Source organism: Leptopilina heterotoma, unplaced genomic scaffold, assembly GCF_015476425.1.
Source record: "Leptopilina heterotoma isolate Lh14 unplaced genomic scaffold, ASM1547642v1 Lhet_113, whole genome shotgun sequence".
In the NCBI taxonomy this organism is placed as follows: domain Eukaryota; kingdom Metazoa; phylum Arthropoda; class Insecta; order Hymenoptera; family Figitidae; genus Leptopilina; species Leptopilina heterotoma.
In genome coordinates, this window is record NW_025110832.1 from 1,468,434 (window position 1) to 1,488,880 (window position 20,447).

Below are 20,447 nucleotides of genomic sequence, written 5' to 3' on the forward strand. Positions count from 1 at the left end.
TTCAAATTTGTCCTAACAGTGATAAACATTACATTATGAAATTTACTTTTTATTCAGTGTATCTGTAAAAAATGATGTTAATAAGATTAATCATTTGAGAACTAGACATGTGTTGAAAAAGCAGACGATGTAAAAGAAATAAAATCTTAAATAAATACGTAAGTGTTTTGCAAGAGTTCACTGACTTCTTCTTTTCGTATACTTTTATCCATTATCAATTATTTATATTCCCATCAGTTAATCGCAATCTGTTTGCTGTTGATCGCACATTTTAATTTAAAATTTTTTTACGCTAATTTTAATTGTCTTTTCTTCTACATTGTCTTTTCTTTCCTTAATAAATTTGCAATTTTATATTTATTTGAAACGATTTTTTCAGCTATTGATGAGAATAGTATATATGTTATTATATCGAAACATATTAACTTTTATCCATTTGCTACCCTCTCAACTTGAAGGATTGAATATTTTATGCACCTTACATTTAATTGACGCATTTTTCATCTCATTTTTAATACTTTCGTATAAAATTTGAATAAAATGTTAATTCTTCATTTTTTTTAAAAAAAAGTCTCTTTGGAATTTGGATCAAACTTTTTATTTTTTAAATATTTTCATTGAAAAATGAATGAAAAATGAATTTTTTTCATTAAAATGAAAGATGAAATAAGTGAAAGCATTAAAAATAAAAAGGTCCTTAATTTGCAAATAAATTTTACTTATTTCGATTTTGGTATAGTGTAAAAAATAACTATACACAAACCTATTAAACATTATTTTTGAATAATTTTTCTAATTAATTTTTCGAAATAACTAAAAAGATTTTCAATAATTGAAATTTTGTAAAATTTAATTGAAAATAATTTATTTTCTTCAAGTATTTTATTACAATTTTTGTTGGAAAATCAACTTTTGAAGAATTTAAATGCAAATTTTGAAAATGATTGAAGTCATTCTAATTTTTTAAAATTCAATATTATTTTTAATATTTTCAATTACATATTCCCGAAATTATAATTTTTTGAAAATAATAAACCTTAATAATTTTAAAAGAAAACATGGACAGTATTACAATTATTATAAAAAATTGAATTTTCGTATTTAAATAATGGAATTCTGGAAAAGCTTTCGAAAAATTATTAAAAATAATTGATTTAGAGATGGAGTTTAGTTAAAAATTGTAGAAAATAATTGAATTTTAGAACGGTTGTGTTGAAATTTTTAGAAATTATTAAATTTCAAAATGTTTTAAATCAGTGAAAAGGTCAGGGAAATACAAAATAAAAAGTGACAGCTCTGAATTAAATAAATGACTTTTTCGAATCTTTTCTTTTTAATCAACTAAAGAAACTTTTTTAAGCCTTAAAGTCGATCTGAGGCCTGTAGTACAAAACTTTAATATAATTTGAAATATTGTAAATATTTTTTTTATTAAATATCAATTTATTTACCATCATAAAATAAAAAAATCTTTTTTATAGTCCATATTCTACCAAAAATATAGGAATTTTTATTTTTATAATTATTATTAATAATAGCCCCTGAATTTTGACAACCCGTCGTTATTAGTGGTGAGTACAGATCAACTGAGTGTGCATAATATATATATATAAAATTGAATTTATATTATTACAATTTTACGTCACTATAGAAAAAATAAATTTTATAGTTTCTATAGACGTTAAATTAAAATTTTTTATTTTTATTGTACTCAGTAATTTTTATAAAAACATTTTTATTGAAAAATCAAAAAAAAAAAAAATTCAATGAAAAATATTTCGATTATTTGAACTTACAAAACTTGACGATTATTTATTATGTCTCAACTACAACACTTTCCTTTAAAAATCAAAAAGCACTTTATATATTTAAAAATTTTATTTCTATAAGACATCATTGTCAAAAATCAAATGAATTTTTCATTTCTAAAATAAAAAATAATTCAAGTAAAAAATTTGTCGTTTTGTAATTAAAAAATAAAATCTAAAAATAAGTGAAGATATTTTAGGTGCGGATTTCATTTTTAAACAATTATAATTTGTTTACATCGCAGACATGTCACTTTATCGGAACCTATATATATAATTAAAAGTATAAGCCTATTGTAAATATTAATATTTAAATATTTTTTGCACATACATTATTATTTGCATATTACACATATTATTTACATATTAATATTTATCTTCTACCAGTTGATAATTATTCGTGTTTTATTTAAGCTAATTTTTATTTATTGTTTACAAATTTATTTTTTTAAATTTCCCAAGTAACAAGTTTGAAGAGATTATAATTTTCAGTTATTTAAATTCCCGTTTGCCATATTAGATCCGCCATTTTGAATTTTGCATTTTTAAGCTTGGTTTCTATTCAGCGACCCCAGAAGCCCAAATTTTATATGTTTTTTCAACCTTTCGTTCATACACTGTGTATTTTTTACTCAAACTTTAACATCATGCCATTTAATGACAATAACAAAAATTTTGTTGTTTCAAACAAATTTTTTTTTCCGAGTATAAATAATTAACTTTTCTAACAGATACAAATAAATATTTATTATAATTAGTAAGAAATTAAAAACAGAAGAATTTGAAATTTATATAGATTTTCTAATGTACGTCAAAATAAAGTATTGAAATTTATTTAAATTTTTCTACCTAAATTTGAGTTTGAGATGTATATATTTAACTTGGTGTAAGATTTATAAGGAAATTTCAAGATTTTGTCAAGTTTTTTATTCGCAAAAGTGGATCCAACATTAGATTATTCAGATATGGAATTGCGAAACGCTAAAATAAAATTGTATCAGCAAACATAAACCTCTTATACAACATTTGAATGTAATCTATGTGAGATTGCATATATAGGAATTATAAACAAATTTGTGAGAGACAACTTTATCTGGCCCTGGTTTTTTACTTGAAATTATATATTTTGTGCGAAACTTTGGAAATATGTTGTTGTACTAGATACTTTCACATAAAAATTTAGACATCATACTTCTTTTATTTGTACAAGGAGTGAGGGAAATTAAACTTTTTGATTTAAAAAATATTTTTAAATTTAAAACTAAACTTTCAATTTAAAACAATATTTAATAATTTTATTTATTTAATATCGACGGGAAAAATATCAACTAAAAAATTCGAATTTATCTTTAATAAAATAAAAAATTAAAGTAATTTATTTATTGCTATCAACTTATTGTTATTTCAAATTACTAATATTAATATAAAATACATATTATTAAGTGAAAAATTGCTGGTGGTTATGAAAATTTTTTTTATACATGCACTCTAGAAATTTTATTTATTTTTTAAAAAAATGATTTACATCTAAAAATTATGCAATATAAATTTTTTTATTACAATTCAGATAATTTTATCAACATTGTTGATTGTTACCGCGGAAAGTGCCATCTAGAGATAATTCTAAAAATATTTTCCGTCGGAAATTCAATGAAATTTCTAATTTTAATCAAACTTTGTATCGGAATTTCGTCGGAAATCTATTTACACTTTGTGGGGAATATCTCCAAGTGGGTATATGTTTTTTTTTAGAAGAACGTCAGCAAAGCGGACAAATTTATCTCATTTGACTCTTAGTACACATAGTATCTTCGTTAATTGCTTTCGTCATATATTTAAATTAACAACATCTGTACACAAAAGTCCAAAATTTCTACTCAGATATTTAAAAAGAACTATATGAATCGCAATTAAAAAATTAGTGTTTATGACTTTTAAATAAAATGAAAGAAAGAAAAATCTATGAAAACTTTTTTTTAAAAAAATGAAAATTGAATTCTTTTGAAAAAATGAATTTTTCCAATAAAATAATGTAAGTATAGGAACTTGAAAAATGTTCGAAAGAGGAATGTACAAGCTATCTAAATTATATAACTTTAACCCTCCACATTGTAGCAAAAGAGATGGGGGGATCGTAACAAAGTCAACTATAATATCTATATACTGGAATGAAATATTTACAAAGTTACGACAATTTCTTTTTATTTGAAATACAATTCATGAATACTGACCCTATTTCCCCTATTTCAAATTAAAGAAATTGGGACATGAACATAGCCCAGAAATTATTGATGAACATTTTCATCGACTCGAAATTGACAATTTCGAAAATGTTATTCAGTAGCGAAACTGAAATATTTTTTTTATGGATGAATTTTAATTAGAAGGAATTATTGTTTGCATAAAGATTTAAATAAATGAATAATATTTTAACATGGAATTATTATTCTTGTGAATTGTAATTATAGTAAGAGATTCAAAGCAGAAGAATTTGAAATTTATAGATTTTCTAATATTACGATAATGAATGGAAATTCATTTTTACCGGATTAGTTTATAACCGAAAAATTTTAATATTTAAAAATATATAAATAATGACTTTCTCTTAATTATTAAAACAAACAAAGAAAACTTATTGCATTGAACTTTTGAATAAATACAAACAAGCCTCGAAGTCGCTTTAGCCGATTAAAAAAACAAGAAAAGTAAAAAAAGTCGTTTATTTAATTTAGTTTTGTCCTGATTTTCCCCTTTCACTGTATTCTAAATTTAATTATTTAAAATTTGAATGATTTTGTTAAATAAATATTTAAATACTTCTTATTTGTTTTTCCACTATGGATATAAAATTTCAAAAATTTCAAATTAAGACCTTCTGAAATTTAATAATTTCTAAAAATTACAATTATTAATTATTATTATTAATTATTAATTTAAAATTAATAAAGTCTAATTATTCCCAAAAAATTATAATAAAGAAATTCTTAAAATTATTTTTTTTTAATTATTTACAAATAATTTTGAAAAATATTAGTTTTTTAATTCTATAAAATTGAAAAATTTACAAACAATTGAATAAATAATTGAATAATTGAATGTTTCTTAAAATTGAATTCTCATAAAGAATTTTATCAGCAGATTTTTAAATAATTGAATTCTTTTATCAAATTTTAATCAAATTTTTAAGAATAATTACAATTTTCAAAGAATTTGATTAAAAAATCGTATTAAAAATAATTGAAATTTTACGCAGAATATTACTAATTCTGAAAATAATTGAATTATTGTAAAGAAATTTATAAATAATTTGTAAATAATTGAATTCCTGTGAAATTTTTATTATTTGTGAAAATAATTAAATATTTGCGTAGAATTTTATTAAAATTTTCTTTAAATAAGGGGTCATTCAAAAACTACGTCACGCTTTTTCGGACTGATTTTTTTTATTCCTTTTTTTTTATTCCAAAATGTAATTTTTGCCTAAAGAAAACGATTTAGTGTTCCAAAATTGTCTAGCACGTCAGAATATTGAGAGGAGTGGGGGTAAAATTCTAAAATATGTGTATTCGGGGACTTTCCATACTTTTTTTAATTTGACCGAACTTCATCAAATTCGGTGAAAGTCTTGAATTAAAGTTTGAAACGTGCCCTTTAAGATCCAAATGCATAAGAAAAGTGGGGGTAGAAATATTTAAAAACACATTTTTTGGGTCTTGATCCCCATTTTTCTCAAAATCCTGAAGTTCTGGGCAACTTTGGAACCTGTAATCGTGTTCAGCGGACAAAAATACATTAGAAAACACTCCGATATCAAAAATAACTTCAAAAATCCCTATTTTTGAGTAAAGTGGGGGCAGAAATTCAAAAATGAAATTTTTATGATTTTTTTGATATCGGAGTAGTTTCTAATGTTTTTTTATCCGCAGAACACGATCCAAGGTCTCAAAATTGCTTAGCTCTTCAGGATTTTGAAAAAAGTGAGGGTAAAAACTCAGAAAACGTATTTTTAAAAGTCTTTACCCCCATTTTTTTTCAAAATTCTCTTCTTTTTTATCTTGCGCATGTGGGTCTTAAATTGCACTTTATCAAATTTTATTTTAAGATCTTATGAAAGTTTCGAGCACGTCAGGTTAAAAATAAAATTAAAAATTTCCAAAAGCAAGTTTTTTTTACTTCACCCCCCACTTTTCTCAAAATTCTGACGTGCTAGGCAATTTCGAAACCTGGAATCGTGTTCAGTGGACAAAAATAAATTGGAAACTAATCCAATATCAAAAATAAAAAAACAATGTTGGCTATTGTGTAATTAATCGCTTTAGTAGAAATATTACTAAATTTGAATCAGTATACCTTACTTTTTTCTATGAAATAAGTTATTTTAAACTTACTGAAATTTCTGCTAATTTTACAAATTGCAATTTCACTAATTGCTAAAGGCAGAATTAAGTAGCTGACAATTAGTATAGAAATTTATTGATTCAAATAAAATAAAAATAACCATTCACTATAATTGGGTTAGTAAATTTCAAGTAATAACTGAATCTAATTGAATCAGTAAAAATTCTATTCACAGATCGTTATTTAAATTTAGAGAGTAGATTTCGTAAATTTTTTTAATTCCAAAAGTTTCATCAGACAAAGTAAACGATTTTCATTATAAAGAAAATACGCATTAGATTATTTAATCCCCAAACAATTCCTTTCGAAATAAATGACATTGAACTTTTTGTATTCCAAAAATGGAATGGATTTATTTACCTTTTCAAATCTTTCAATGCCATAAGTAAAAAAAGTAAAGTTTAATTCTACAACAAAAAAAAATTTTAGATTTTCTAATCCTATATTTTTAGTTTCTTCTGCGCTACCTCATGAAGGAAGCTTAAATTATATAAATTTTTTAAAATCCATAAAATAAATTTTTCTCTATTTAGAAAATTAAATAATGTCCTTTCCATCTTGATAAATGGACAAAATGAAAATTTTACTAAAAATTATTTTAAAAATATAAAAATCCAATTTTTTGATAAAACATTTTCTTTAGTTTTTGAGTGCAGATATTATAGAATATTAGACTCCTTCCGTTGCGGCAAATCGATTGGTCTAAATAAAGTACAGATGTCATTGAAAATTTAATAAATTATTCCGAATTATTTACAATTGAAGAATTAAAAATTTTTTTTTTTGCTAAAAAATGTTTAATTTAAATTTGTGTTAATAAGTTATTATTTTCTTATGCATCCAATTGAACCATCAGTTAGCCTATACATATAGAGTGGACCTATACTATATATATATATTTCTGATTGCAGACATTCAATTATTTTCAAAAATTAAAAAAAAATCATCAAAATTTTCAATTATCTTTATAAATAATAAAAATTTTTTTCGAAATTCAATTATTTTCAAAACTTTTAATACAATTCTTGACAAAATTTCAATTATTTAAAAAAAAATTTTTAATTCAATGATTTTCAATATTCTACTATTTTAATAAAATTTTTCAGAAAAATTTAATTATTTAAAAAAATTTTAATAAAATTGTAGGAAAACATTTTATTATTTTCATAAATAATAAAAATTTCACAGGAATTCAATTATTTACAAATTTTTTTTAAATTTCTTCACAATACTTCCACTATTTTCATACATAAGTAGTAAAATTCTTTTTAGGAATTCAATTATTTTCATAAATAATAAAACTCATCACAGAATTTCAATTATTTTTAATACAATTTTCATCAAATTTCTCGAAAAATGTAATTATTCTTAAAAATTTTATTGAAATTCGACGAATGAATTCAATTATTTAAAAATTTGTTGATAAAATTCTTTATAAGAATTCAATTTTAAGAATCATTCAATTACGTAATAAAGTTTTTATTTTTGTATTCTCGTAGAATTTTCAAATAAGAATTGATTTAAACATGAATTTCATTTAAAATTTTAGGTAATAATTGAATATTAAAAGAATTACAGCGTCAATTTTTAGAACTAATTGAATATTGAAAAGGTTTGTAATTAAAATGTTTGATAATTTGAATTTTTCATTTTTTTAACTAATAATTCTGTACCTACAATTATTTTTATATTAATCGCAATTTCGTAAATTTTTCAATTCAAAAACTCTTTTATAAAAAAAAAAAATTTCTTAATCTCTCTTTTTTAAAAAATAAACCGTATTTTTAAATTTAGACAAAAACTACCTCTTTTTTAAATTTTTTTTTATCATTTTCATTAGAAAGCTGAGATTTTTTTCCAATAAATTGCGAGGGTCCTAATCAAAGAACCGGTTATAAGTTTTTGAGGCTCAAAATTCTCGTCCTCTAAATAAGAAAAGAATTTAAAATTTCAATTTTTTAAAAACATTTCGTATTTGTATAAAGATTATGTTTCTCAAAAAATTGGGATAAAAAACAGTTTAATTTTTGAATTACAGGGCAATGATTTTGAGCTTAAAAAAATTATAACGGGTTCTTTGATTGGGACCCTCATTTATGTAAATTTTAAATATGAGACAACAATTATGGGTTTTCATTAAAGTAAAAAAAACCATCTTTTTAAATACTTTTTATTTATTTTATTGAAAACCCATTGTTGTTCCATCTTTTATCTTTACACAATTGACTGGAAAAAATCTCAGCTTTTCAATAAAAATTATAAAGAAAAAACAAGAGGCAGTTGCTGTAAAAATTGAAAAATAAGCTTTATTTTTGAAAAATGAGGGTTTAGGTATCTAAATAATTTTTTTTAAAGGGTTCTGGAATTGAAAAGTACACAAAAACTTTAAAATTCACTATAGGTATAAAAATTAAGAAAGCTTAATTTTTCTAAAAAATATGTCAATTTGAATAAAACAATATCCTTTAAAATCTATTTTTTTATTGTATCAGTTCACATAGAATTGCTCATTTATTTAAATTGTGTGAAAAATAATAAATTGCAGTTAATAAAACTTTCTTTGAAAAACATAATTGGAATTTATTATTTCAGTTCTAGTAACTATTATCATTTTTTCGGGATATTTGTATGCTGTAAAGGATATTTATATGCCATTTACACAAAGGTAGTGGAAAAAAATGTTCTTTGAGGTAAAGATTAAAGGAACATTATTTTCTTTATATCTTCAAATGTATATAATTATGAGTAATATACATAAAAATTTTATTGTCAGATGTACAGTAATTATTTCTGAATCATATATATAGAAAGAGAAGCATGAGTGCGAGTAAGATGTAAGATATTATTGGAGCAACGCACAAAAGTTTCATTGTCGTATTAATTCTGATTCATAGTCTTTGTTGTAGTTCTTTAAATATTTTCTTTCTTTTAACTTGCAATTTTCTGACATGACCAACCATTGATTTATCAAAAAAATTGATGATTTTTTTTTGTTTTTTCTCTTTAAACAGTTTAAACTCTTTAAACAGTTTTACCATTTCTGTTATCATCAAAGAAGGCTCTACGCAACGGTGGTGCAACTTCTTAAGTCATTGAAGATTAGGATTGAAGAAATCCTATCGCACGTAGAGGGGCTTATTAACCTTGATAGAAATGAACTATGATTGAATTAGTTACAGTAGTTTTCTTTTATTATTTAGATGAAATTAAATTCTTAATCATGCTCCAAGAATTTGTTAACGTTTTACTTTGTTCGTTGATGTTTAAAAAGAAATTTTCCTCCAAGACATATCTTTTTTAGAAATATGACAACAATTTTTTTATGTAGTAAAAAATAAAAAAAAATAGTGAAACGTATCTGATTATTATTTAAATAATTAATATTATCTATTATTTGAATATTTTCCGTTTAGCCATTGTTATCAGTTAAGTATTGATTTTTGAGATTTTTACAAATCTTTCTTTTTTTTAAAAATATATTCTGACTTGCTTTAGTGTCATATTTTAAAATAAAGATTAATTTAAATTTCAAATTTTCTATTCTATTTTACATATGTATTTCAAGTGTTTTCTTTGTCTTCCCTGCTCCTTCTTTCTTATTAAGTCATTCGCCGTTTTTTTGTCGCAGAGTAAAAAATTATTCAAAGAAAAATTGATTTTTATCTTTTAAATTTGTTAATTTTCAATTTTTCATGCAATTATTTTTTGGTTGGCTAAAAATTTTTAATTTAAAAAAAAATAATTTCTGTATTTTTTTAAAAAAGTAGGAAAATAAAAACTTATGTAAACAAAGAACAAAAATCCTTTTTTCATGCATCAAGTAATTTATTTTTTTATATTTAAAATAAATGCAACAAAAAAGAGATTGAAAATTATTTTGAGATAAGAATAGATATGCCTCCAGAATATGAGTGTAAGTAAACAAGACAGCTTTTAAAAATAACTTTACAATTTTAAAATAATTTCGTGTAACCTAATACATTAGGTACTTGTGGAAAATAGTCATTTTAAAAAGAAGAAAGAATTGTTAAAAAGTTGATAAAACATAAACAAAGGTATCGACTTTTCGCAGAAATGAAAAAGAAATGTTTGTGGTTGAAGACATTTCATGACATAGTTGAATACTGTATTTTTAACTTATCGCAAACCGGGTCTTCTATGTTTTTCCTGTCAACACCTGTTAATGAGTATTTATTTTCCTTTTGTGAAAAAAAATTACTCACCTTAGACATCTGGATAAATTTGTCCATTCTAAATTACGAGCTGATGCAGCTTTTCGTAAAATAGTACTCTCAAAAGTTCTTATTTTAACTAAAATATTAAGACTCATGATGACAATGAGAATGAATAACGAACACTATGAAAGAAGGTGAAAATTTTTGATTCTTTTATAGTTGTCCTTTCACCGCACTTTCTTTCCACAAGGGATTGCGTATGACTAAAGCAGAAACACCTTATGGCTATGGCTATGTCTCAATGCCAACCAAGCAGACGAGTTCAAAACAAAATCGAAAATTGTACGTTTAGTCTCTCAACATTTACCGACTGTGGAAATGAAAGGGAATTAAAAAATGTTGAGAGAAAAATTCACACCATGGTATTTGCTCTAAACAACTGTTAATTAATAAATAGTCATCTAGTTTTTGTAGAAAGAAAAATTATCAACATACGTTAATTAACAATTTAGAGTAAAGTATATTATCATTTTTCCTCGTGGACTTGAAACTCAATGAAAAACTATTGATGATTTTTCAAAAATCTCCAAATGTCTTAGTCGGATGATTTTTACATGATATGTAAAAAATTGGTTTTTGTATAATTATAATATCAATTTGATTTGTTTGTGTTTTTAAACAAGAACTTTAGGAATCTGATGCTTTTGTTATTCTTAACAAGTTGTCTTTGGGTTCAGAAACATAAAGTTGCAGAAAAATTACAATATTCATTACATCCTGGAAATCATCAATTATTTTTAATAAAATCAGACTGGACTCAAAATGCAATTTCTATTCCGAAATTAATTCCACTCAGTTCCAAAATGCAACTATCATAACTGCGGAATATTGATTTTGGAAATTTTTAGTTCCAAAGATTTACTACAAAGCTGACATAAAGAAGATTTTTGACAGAATGCTTCTGTTATAAAACAGCATGAAACAAATTTTTATCTCTGTTTTCGAAGGATTTTTTTCCACTCTTTTCAATGGTTTATGAATTTTTTGAAAAAATTAAAAATTTGACCCTTACTTTAAAAATCAAAAATATTTCTGACGTTTTTTGATGAAAGGACCCATGCTTTTTTGCTTTTTTCATCAATATAAGTAAAAAAATTAAAGTTTAATTCTCGTACAGGAAAATATTTAAGATATCCCAGTCCTGTTTATTTTCTGTTTAGTTTAATTTTGTAAATTTAGTTCTAAAAGTTTGCATGAATGATTGATCACCAGCACATACTTGCACTTTGTAAGTTAGAGTTGAATAGGCTTTAGGATTCAATGAAATTTTTTTTATAGATTTTGCAGATTTTCATCAATGCTTTCTTTTAATTCTCTAAATAAATCTAAAATGCAATGTCATATTAGTATTGTATAAATTATTAGCAGTAGTAATAAACTGATAATTTAATTCTAAAATTAACTAAAATTCCAAATATGAATATGCATCTGCTGAGATAATAAATTTAAATACATAAATAATTTTAGCCAAAAATATGAACGTTTTAATTTAAAAAAAAATATATTGTCACAATATTATTCGCCAAATCATTAAAATTTATGCGAAAAATCTACTGTGTCATATAAAGTATTGCAATCTCTAGTTAAATAGTGACCAACTTTATTAAAAATCAATGGAATATAATATCTAAATTTATTATTTTGTTAAATATTTTAAAAAGTCGAAAGATAATCATCATTCAAAAATCCGTTTTATTTAAATTAAATTTTGGAAAAATTTTTTTCTACTAAAGCGAGGGATTGAATTTATGTCATATTTTTGCTATCGTTTAATGAGAAGAAAAAAAATTGAAAATAATGGTTATATAATATAAATAATGGTAATATTTGTCGATTGACCGCATATATATATTTGAGTCAATTATGAGTCATTTCTATTATCATTATTTTTTTGCAATTCCCTGATTGAACAATATTTTTAGCCAATTAAATTAATTTTATTATTTTCTATAATAATTTCTTTGTGTTTGAATTATAGTTTGACTTATAGAATTTTTTAAAACTTTTTTAAACTTAAGTCGTTCTCATGTGGTATGCGATCATACAAATCAATTTTATTTCGATAATAACAAAAGTTACTTATCTTGTACTGTTTAAAAATTTTGGAAATATTTTTTCAGAAAAAAGTTGTATGTAAAGTTTGATTAATTTTTTTTTTAAATCACTGCTCCCCGACTAGCATTAGCGCGTGCGTTCGAACCCTCAATTTTTATCAAATAAAAAAATTTGTATTTTCTTGGTTTTCATACGAAATTATAAAAAAAATGTCACGATTAAAAGATACCTATTTCTAAATGGAAATTTCACTTTGATTGCTCTTTTATAATCTGGAACTTATCGGGTTGCCGAATTACAGGCGCAGACGTTCTCCAGTTTCATTATAATAACTGAAGGGGCTCACAAGCTTTAATAGCTATCAAGCTTTTCATAAAATTACAGAAATAAAAAATTTCAAAATAGAGGAGTTTCGGTTAGAAAAATTAATGAAAGTTTTTAGCACTGATTTTTTGTTTAAAACATTTTTTTTTGTTAACTAATGCATAATTTTTTTGATTTTAAAAAATGAATAATTGAAATAATAATTTTCATATCTAATCTAGTAAATTTCTTATTTCAAATACTGGATTTTAAATAAAAAAAACCTTAATAAAATTCTCTGAAAAGCTTGTTTAAAAATCAAACATCGTGATTTTCTAAATCTTTAACGACTGCTTTTAGTATTTTTTTTCTATAATAAAATATAGGTTATATACAGGAATGTTTTTACCTGATTAAACATTCATCTTTAATTACTTGAAGTCTAAAACAATTGTTCTTAATTATTTGGTTCATAAAATAGTTTTAAAAACTTATTTTCGACTTTAAATAATTAAAAATGAATGTTAAATCAAGCAAATACTTTTCTAAACATAACCTAAAATTTTTTGTCGCGTAAGATCCCTTTCACTGGAAAGCGTCAGATATACTTAAGAATTTATCGAATTCGCTTGAAAGTTGTAACTTATAGGAAATACAAGAACCTTCTACGGAAACTTGAGTTCTTCAACTTGTTCAACATCTCTTTCATTTATATTTGTAAGAATTCTATAATAATGACGAATATTCATTCCGTTAATTGAGAATTCTGCTGAATAAAAATTCCGTGGAAGGTTCCTGTAATGTTTTGAGTAGTGTAAGATTAATGTTAAGTAATATTCGAGGTAATATTAAGACTTCGATAAACTTTTAAAACTTCTTTTGACACATATTGAATTGGTTGAATCCATGGATTTGAATTTTGAAAATATGATATCAGGTTCGTAATCGCAACGACCCTAAAAAAAGTCGGGAGTAAAGATTTTTAAGTCATTGCCACAAGCTGTTTCAAAAACTTGTTTTCAGAACATACCTATAAGTTCTCTTTTGATGTGCGAGGAGTATATAATTTCACTATAATTATCGAATCTTGCATAAGGAATTTCATGGAAATATCTTATGTAACTCACATTTGTATATATTTTAGATACTACAAAACAAATACTACACACTACTGAACTAATAAATAGTAAGTAGTAAGCAGGCTTGCCAGATTGGGCTATAAACCGCGATTTGGGCTGTCTTTTGCACCGTTTCCGCGGCCTAAATCTTGTTATCGCTACAAACAGCGATTTGGGCTATATATTTCTCAATGACCGCGTTTTTTTGCTTTACAGAGCTGTAATTTTACTTTTATTAAAAATAACAAAAAAAAGTTTGTATTTTATTACAGTCATCAATTTCAGTAAGAAAAATCTATTAGCGCCATACTGCGGTAGTAATTTCTACTAATTTTTAATATGTTCCACAGTCGGTATTTGTGTTACATAGATATGTCTTTCTGTTTGCCGAACTGCTGGTTATGTGAATGTCAACAGTGTCTATACACAGGCGAATAATATTTAGATAGATTCTTGACAATAGCGCAAAATATGCCTATAAAACTGTCCCGGATCACCTCGACTTCATTCTTACTGAAACATATACAACTGGTTTTCTCATAGCTCTAAGCGCCAAAAAGAATATTCCGAATTTTTCAAAGTAAATAATTGAGTTATACAAAATAAATAGAAAAAAATTATATAAACATTCTAGTTTAGTTAAAATATTTTATAAATAATAATTTTATAAATATTTAAATGTGATATTCCACAGTAAAAGGAACCTTAGCCGTTTTTGACAAAACTAAAATTTGGAGTATAAATAAAAGTGATTAGTTTTCGTTACTAACAATTAACATATAGTACCATTCGGGTAGCAGTGAGTGGCCCAGAGGCGCTCACTGCTCACTGACTGGCAGTTGCGCGTGTCGTCCGAGCGTCCGACCGGTTCTTGAATTGGGAGCCTCAATTTACTAGAATTATTTGAAAATGACTTCGACCAATGCGCGAATGTTGCATGATTTTTTTAAACGATTTATGCCTACCAGCACAAAAAATTGAAGACTTTTAGTGTGATAATTTTCTTTAGTATTCAGATTTTCACTATTATAAATTATAATTAATAATTAATATTTAATTCGATGTTGATTGTTAATTTTTAAGAACTTTATTATTGGTTATACAAACAATTAAACATTTAAGTAATATAATAATTTGTCAGTTAATAAGAAAATAAGAAACTTAATTATTTAATTAATATAATAATTAAGATTTACTGAATAAATGCTAACAAAAATTTTAAATAAACATTTTCTTTAAAAAAATAAAACTTTTTTCTTTAATAATATGAATGACATCAAATTTGAAAAATCTCGGATTAGGCTTCATTTTTTTTATTGCTCATTTTTTAGCTTCAAATAATCCCGCGGTTTTTGGGCTACATCAGCGCCTTCTACTTGCGGTTCTTGTTACTAGGAATCTGGCAACCCTGCTGGGCACTGGGATGACAAGAAAGAGTAGCGCGTGACGCTGGAATCTAGAAAACTGAATTTTATGAAAAAGAGTGAATAAAATTTTTTGAAAAAAAAATATAAAAAACTGCTTGCACTTAATTTTATTTTTAGTATATTAAGGGCATCCGGGAAATAATACTGGTTTCGTGATAGACGTCTCATTTAAAAAGAAAAGAATATTTTGAGTCGGGAATTTTTGGTAAATATAGAGAAATGCTCTGGGACCAGCGGTCCTCTCGGAATTTAGAGAGATTTTGATAAATAATTATTGAAAAAAATTGTTTAAATATACGGAGAAAAGGGGTTTTGAACGGTTCAGTATAGACGTCTCATTTTGAGAGGATAAAATATTTCGGGTTCATATTTGGAGGGGTGATAGAGGAAGACTCTCCGAGGAGCGGCCCTCTCCGTTTTTGCAATAATTTTGCGAGGAAATTATTTTATTAACGATTGAAAGTGGAGTAATTTGAAATTAATACATTTCCTCAGTTCGAGTCGCGACCACTTCCGAGAATTGGCGCCACCTCCTTGACCACTGACACATAGATCCACTTGACTGTGTGCTCACCGCCATATTGTCCGAAACTTTCGCCCAAAATCCAACTTTTGTAATTTCGTTTTTCAATATTTATTTCAAAAATTACTTGCAAATTTCGAGAATATTCTTTATCATCATGAATTTCCCTAATTATCATGATAAATCCGAACTAAACATCTCTAATTATTTAGGAGTGAGACGACACGCGGGAAAACACTTTTTGGGCTCGATTTTTCCCGGATGCCCTTAATTACATAATATTTTTACAGGGGGATAATATGGATAGTTATAAAGGTTTAGGTTATGAAAACCGAAAATATGGCGATAATACTGCACCAGGAGGAGGAAGAATTAGAGCGGATGCTATAGATCCAAGGAGAGTTGATGACTTTACAGAGAGAATTAAGCGTGAGGAGGAGAGAAGGAAGCAAAATCAATCTAGTGGTCAAGGTAGTGGCAAAAGTGGTAAGTAACAGCAAATTTATTTATATACTTTTGAATTGGTAAATTTTACTATGTAATACATTATTAGCAGAAATAACTATTTAGTAGTATAAATTAGTAGAAAATTGACAGATTTTCGGATTTTTCGTAACAATGTGTAATTTAATTTATTACTTTCTTACTACTTACTATTTATTAGTTCAGTAGTGTGTAGTATTTGTTTTGTAGTATCTAAAATATATACAAATGTGAGTTACATAAGATATTTCCATGAAATTCCTTATGCAAGATTCGATAATTATAGTGAAATTATATACTCCTCGCACATCAAAAGCATTTCGTGTCGTGTTCATTAAATAATGACTGAAAACTGACACAAATTGACAATTTAATGATCAAGTTCGAATTACGTGTAAGGATATTTTTAAGCATCTCGCATGTAAATTTTAATATCTATTGTAGTTATTTTTTTGTAAAAGAAATTTTTCCTCTTAATAAATTTTTTATTATAATTTTACAGGTCCATAAAATGGTTGTAGTGGAAATATTTATCGGACCTGAATTCATTAATTTTTATCCGAATCTACTCAAGTTTCTCCAAAGGATATTTTTTTAAAACTCGAATATTATTTAAATACACATTTCTGGATTTTTGTCAATTTCTAAGAATGTTACAAATTGTAAAATAAAAATAAACTGCAGCTCTTTAAGCAAACAGTCATTGTAATGAATTAAAATTTTTATTTTCACGAATTGCCATTTGTCCGAAATTACATTTTTACGAATAGTAATTTGTCCGAAACGACATTTGAAGATTTGAAGGAATTGTCACTTTTACTAAAATTTCTATAGTAAAATTCTATATTTATAAAAGTTTACTACAGGAAATTTCGCAAAAATGACAATTCTAAATTCTAAGCTAAAATGACAATTTGCAATAATGATATTTCGCAAAAGTGCCAAATCGTAAAAATGTCGTTACGGACAAATTACTATTTTTACGATATGCTACTGTTTAGATAATGTTCTTAGATTTGTGACACTAAAAGCCACTTTTTTCTATGTTTGACAATTTGCACTAAATTGCTCTATACTTTAAATCCGCTAATAGTTGCAATTAATTGTTTTATAAAAAATTTTAATAAAATTCTTAGAAACAATTCAAAAAACTTTAAAATTGTTTTAAGCGATATTAATTATTATTATTATTTATAAAATATTTATAAAAATTTAAGCGATTTTATTAATTTTAAACATTTTTCGAAATTCAATTATTTTCAATACTTAGTATTTTAATAAAAAATTCCCCAAAAGAATTGAATTATTTAAAAAAAAAATTAATAAAATTCTACACAAACCTTCAATTATTTTAAAAAATAAGTAAAAATTTCACAGGAATTTCATTATTGACAAATCTTTTATAAATTTCTTCGCAACAATTCAATTATTTTCAATAAATAATAAAATCTCTACAGGAATTCAATTATTTTGGTAAAAAAATTCTTATTAGGAATTAAATTATTTTCATAAATAATAAAACTCATTGCAGAATTTCAATTATTTTTAATATAATCTCAATCAAATTTCTCGCAAAAATGAAATTATTTTTAAAAATTTTAATTAAAATTCGTCAAAAGAATTCAAATATTTAAAAAATTGTTGATTAAATTCTTTGTGAATATTAAATTTGAAGAAACATTCAATTATTTAATAAAATATTTACATTTGTTTTTAAATAATTGAATTCTCATAGAATTTTCTAATAAAAATTGATTTACATTTCATAAAAATGAATTTCAGTTAAAATTTTAGATAATAATAGAATATTAAAAGCATTAGAGCGCAAATTTTTAGAAATAATTGAATTTTGAAAAGGATTTAGATTAAAATCTTTGAAAATTTGAATTTTTTATATTTGTATTATAAGTACCTAATAACAATTTTGTGGAATTAATTTTTTTTTGAGAAAGTTTAATTGCTGATTTTTTTATATTATTTGAATTTTTTATTTTTAAAAAATTGTTGAAAATAATTGAATTGGTAATGATTTTATTACTCCGTCATCTTTTAAATAATTATTATAAAACATGAAGAAATCGATGACTCCGAGTCGAGGACTCGGAGTTATTGATATCTTCATGTTTTATAGTTAATAGTTATGAAAAATTTAATTAAAATGTTTTTTTTATTTTACTCGGACTGGTTATATTCATTTATCAATGGTTATATTTTTGTCATCAATTGGTCCGTAAATGGTCCGTATTTTTTATTTTTGGTCCGTAAAGTCCGTATTTTTAAATACTTTCACTGGTTCAAGCCAATTGTAGAAAATTTGAATTCATTTAAAATAATGTTGTGTGGGAAGAAAATAATTCTGATTATTATCTGAAAATCACGACAGGATGAAAGCATTAAAAATGACGAGTGGTACTTTCGGCGTCTATTGACAGTGCTACCAAATAAATCACTTATCGTATCGGATTAAGCTCATCCTTATCAAAAAATGTCGGAATTCCACTTGAAAGTGGTAGATATATGAAATAGTTGAATGGCCTATTACACGCAGGGGTAAGTGTTCCTGAAATCATACCAAGTTTCAATGACCTTTCAAAACAATCACTTCTAAAACCCTTTTTTATTTACTCAAGCTGTATATTCATTTCCAAATTTCTCAATGAATAAAATTCACTTAAAAAGTAAATTGTTGAAAGTGAATGAAACTGAAGTGAGATATTTAAAAAATTAGATTCTGTCCCATACATTCTTTTTACAATGTTCGTGCACCAGTTTGCAACCATCTTGAATTAAACTGTACTTTGTACATTGTTTTATCTGGATTCTAGCTGTTAAGAGAGAAAAATTAACGAAACGCTAAAATAAAAATGAAAATATATCTTAACTGAACGTGAAAATCAAAGTAAGTTGCAGCTTCTATCCGGTTTAAGCTGGTATCAATATAATTCCAAATCTGAGAGACGAACAATATCCATTATTCTATTCCCAGATGTTTAAAATCTTTCTCTATAGACAATTGTTTTTTAAACCCTATTTTATTTCACAATATGAGAAAAGTATCTCTTCGAGATATAAATTCAGTGCAACAGGGGAGCTAAGGGTTGGTTGCAACAGTTTTCAGAAAATTGTATAAATTATGAAATCTGTCAAGTGTTTTGCAATTATTATTTACTATTATCGATAAATCAATCTTTCCTGTCATAAATTAGAACAAAAAAAAAGAACTTATTTCCGAATAATATTTTAATATAATATATTATTGAATATTTACTAATAAAATTAGAATTTGATTGAAAGTACAGTAGGGTAAAGGCGACAAATAAAAGGCAAATTTCAAGTGCGTGAAAAGATTAGATGGATATAAATCCCTTGTCGATTATTATTATATAATTGATTCTATCGGCTTATAAGTGTCGATAAGCTTAGAGCATAAATATGATATCATCATTCTAATGATTGAAAAGCAAAGTTTACGATCATAAGAAATTAACATAAATTGAAATGAAATATTGCACACTTAAAAAAAATTTATTTGATTCAAATAACCGATTAATTGACTATTATCAATTAAATATTTAATTGAATCAAATATTATTTATTCGAGTCAATTAAATGGTTCAATTCATATTTGCTTCAAATACTTAAATTATGGACTCAAATACCATTTAATTGACTCCTTTAAATATTATTTGATTCAAGTAAATATTTAATTGATTAGTCAATTAATCGGTTATTTAATTCAAATTAATTTTTTTGTCAGTGTAATGTTTTGAAATTTTGTAATGAGAAAAATTATCAGAAAGAGGGAAAAATTAAATTTTGCGATCATTCTGTTTTTATATTTAAATTGTAGTCCTCTCTGCATTACAGAAAGTATGTCATTCCTTGCGCTTAAATTGAGTGCATTATTGAATATTGGATGAGGGCCATTTAGTACTAACAGATTAAATTTTTATCCTATGTGTTTAATCATAGAGATATAAATCCAAGGGGAAATATTATTACTCTGCATTTTAAATTGTGTATCATCGTCAAAAGTCAATTTTTTCGAAGAAGTTAGTTCAAATTTTAAAATGCCCTTATTTTGTTATTTCTTCCTA

The 20,447-nt window shown here is 24.6% G+C and overlaps 1 protein-coding gene across 3 annotated transcripts in view; it reads right to left on the reverse strand.

Annotated features, from left to right (window-relative positions):
• Window positions 1-20,447, reverse strand: part of LOC122505519 (glutamine synthetase 2 cytoplasmic-like) — a 33,386-nt gene that overhangs the window by 7,505 nt on the left and 5,434 nt on the right. Inside the window, exon 1 of one of the 3 annotated variants that reach the window (XM_043617199.1) lies at window positions 10,430-10,681. The exons of the other annotated variants lie outside the window; for them this stretch is intronic. Within the exon in view, the coding sequence (XP_043473134.1) occupies window positions 10,430-10,536 (107 nt within the window). The 5' untranslated portion in view covers window positions 10,537-10,681. Of the gene's footprint in view, window positions 1-10,429; window positions 10,682-20,447 lie in introns of those variants that run through there. 3 annotated transcript variants of the gene reach the window in all.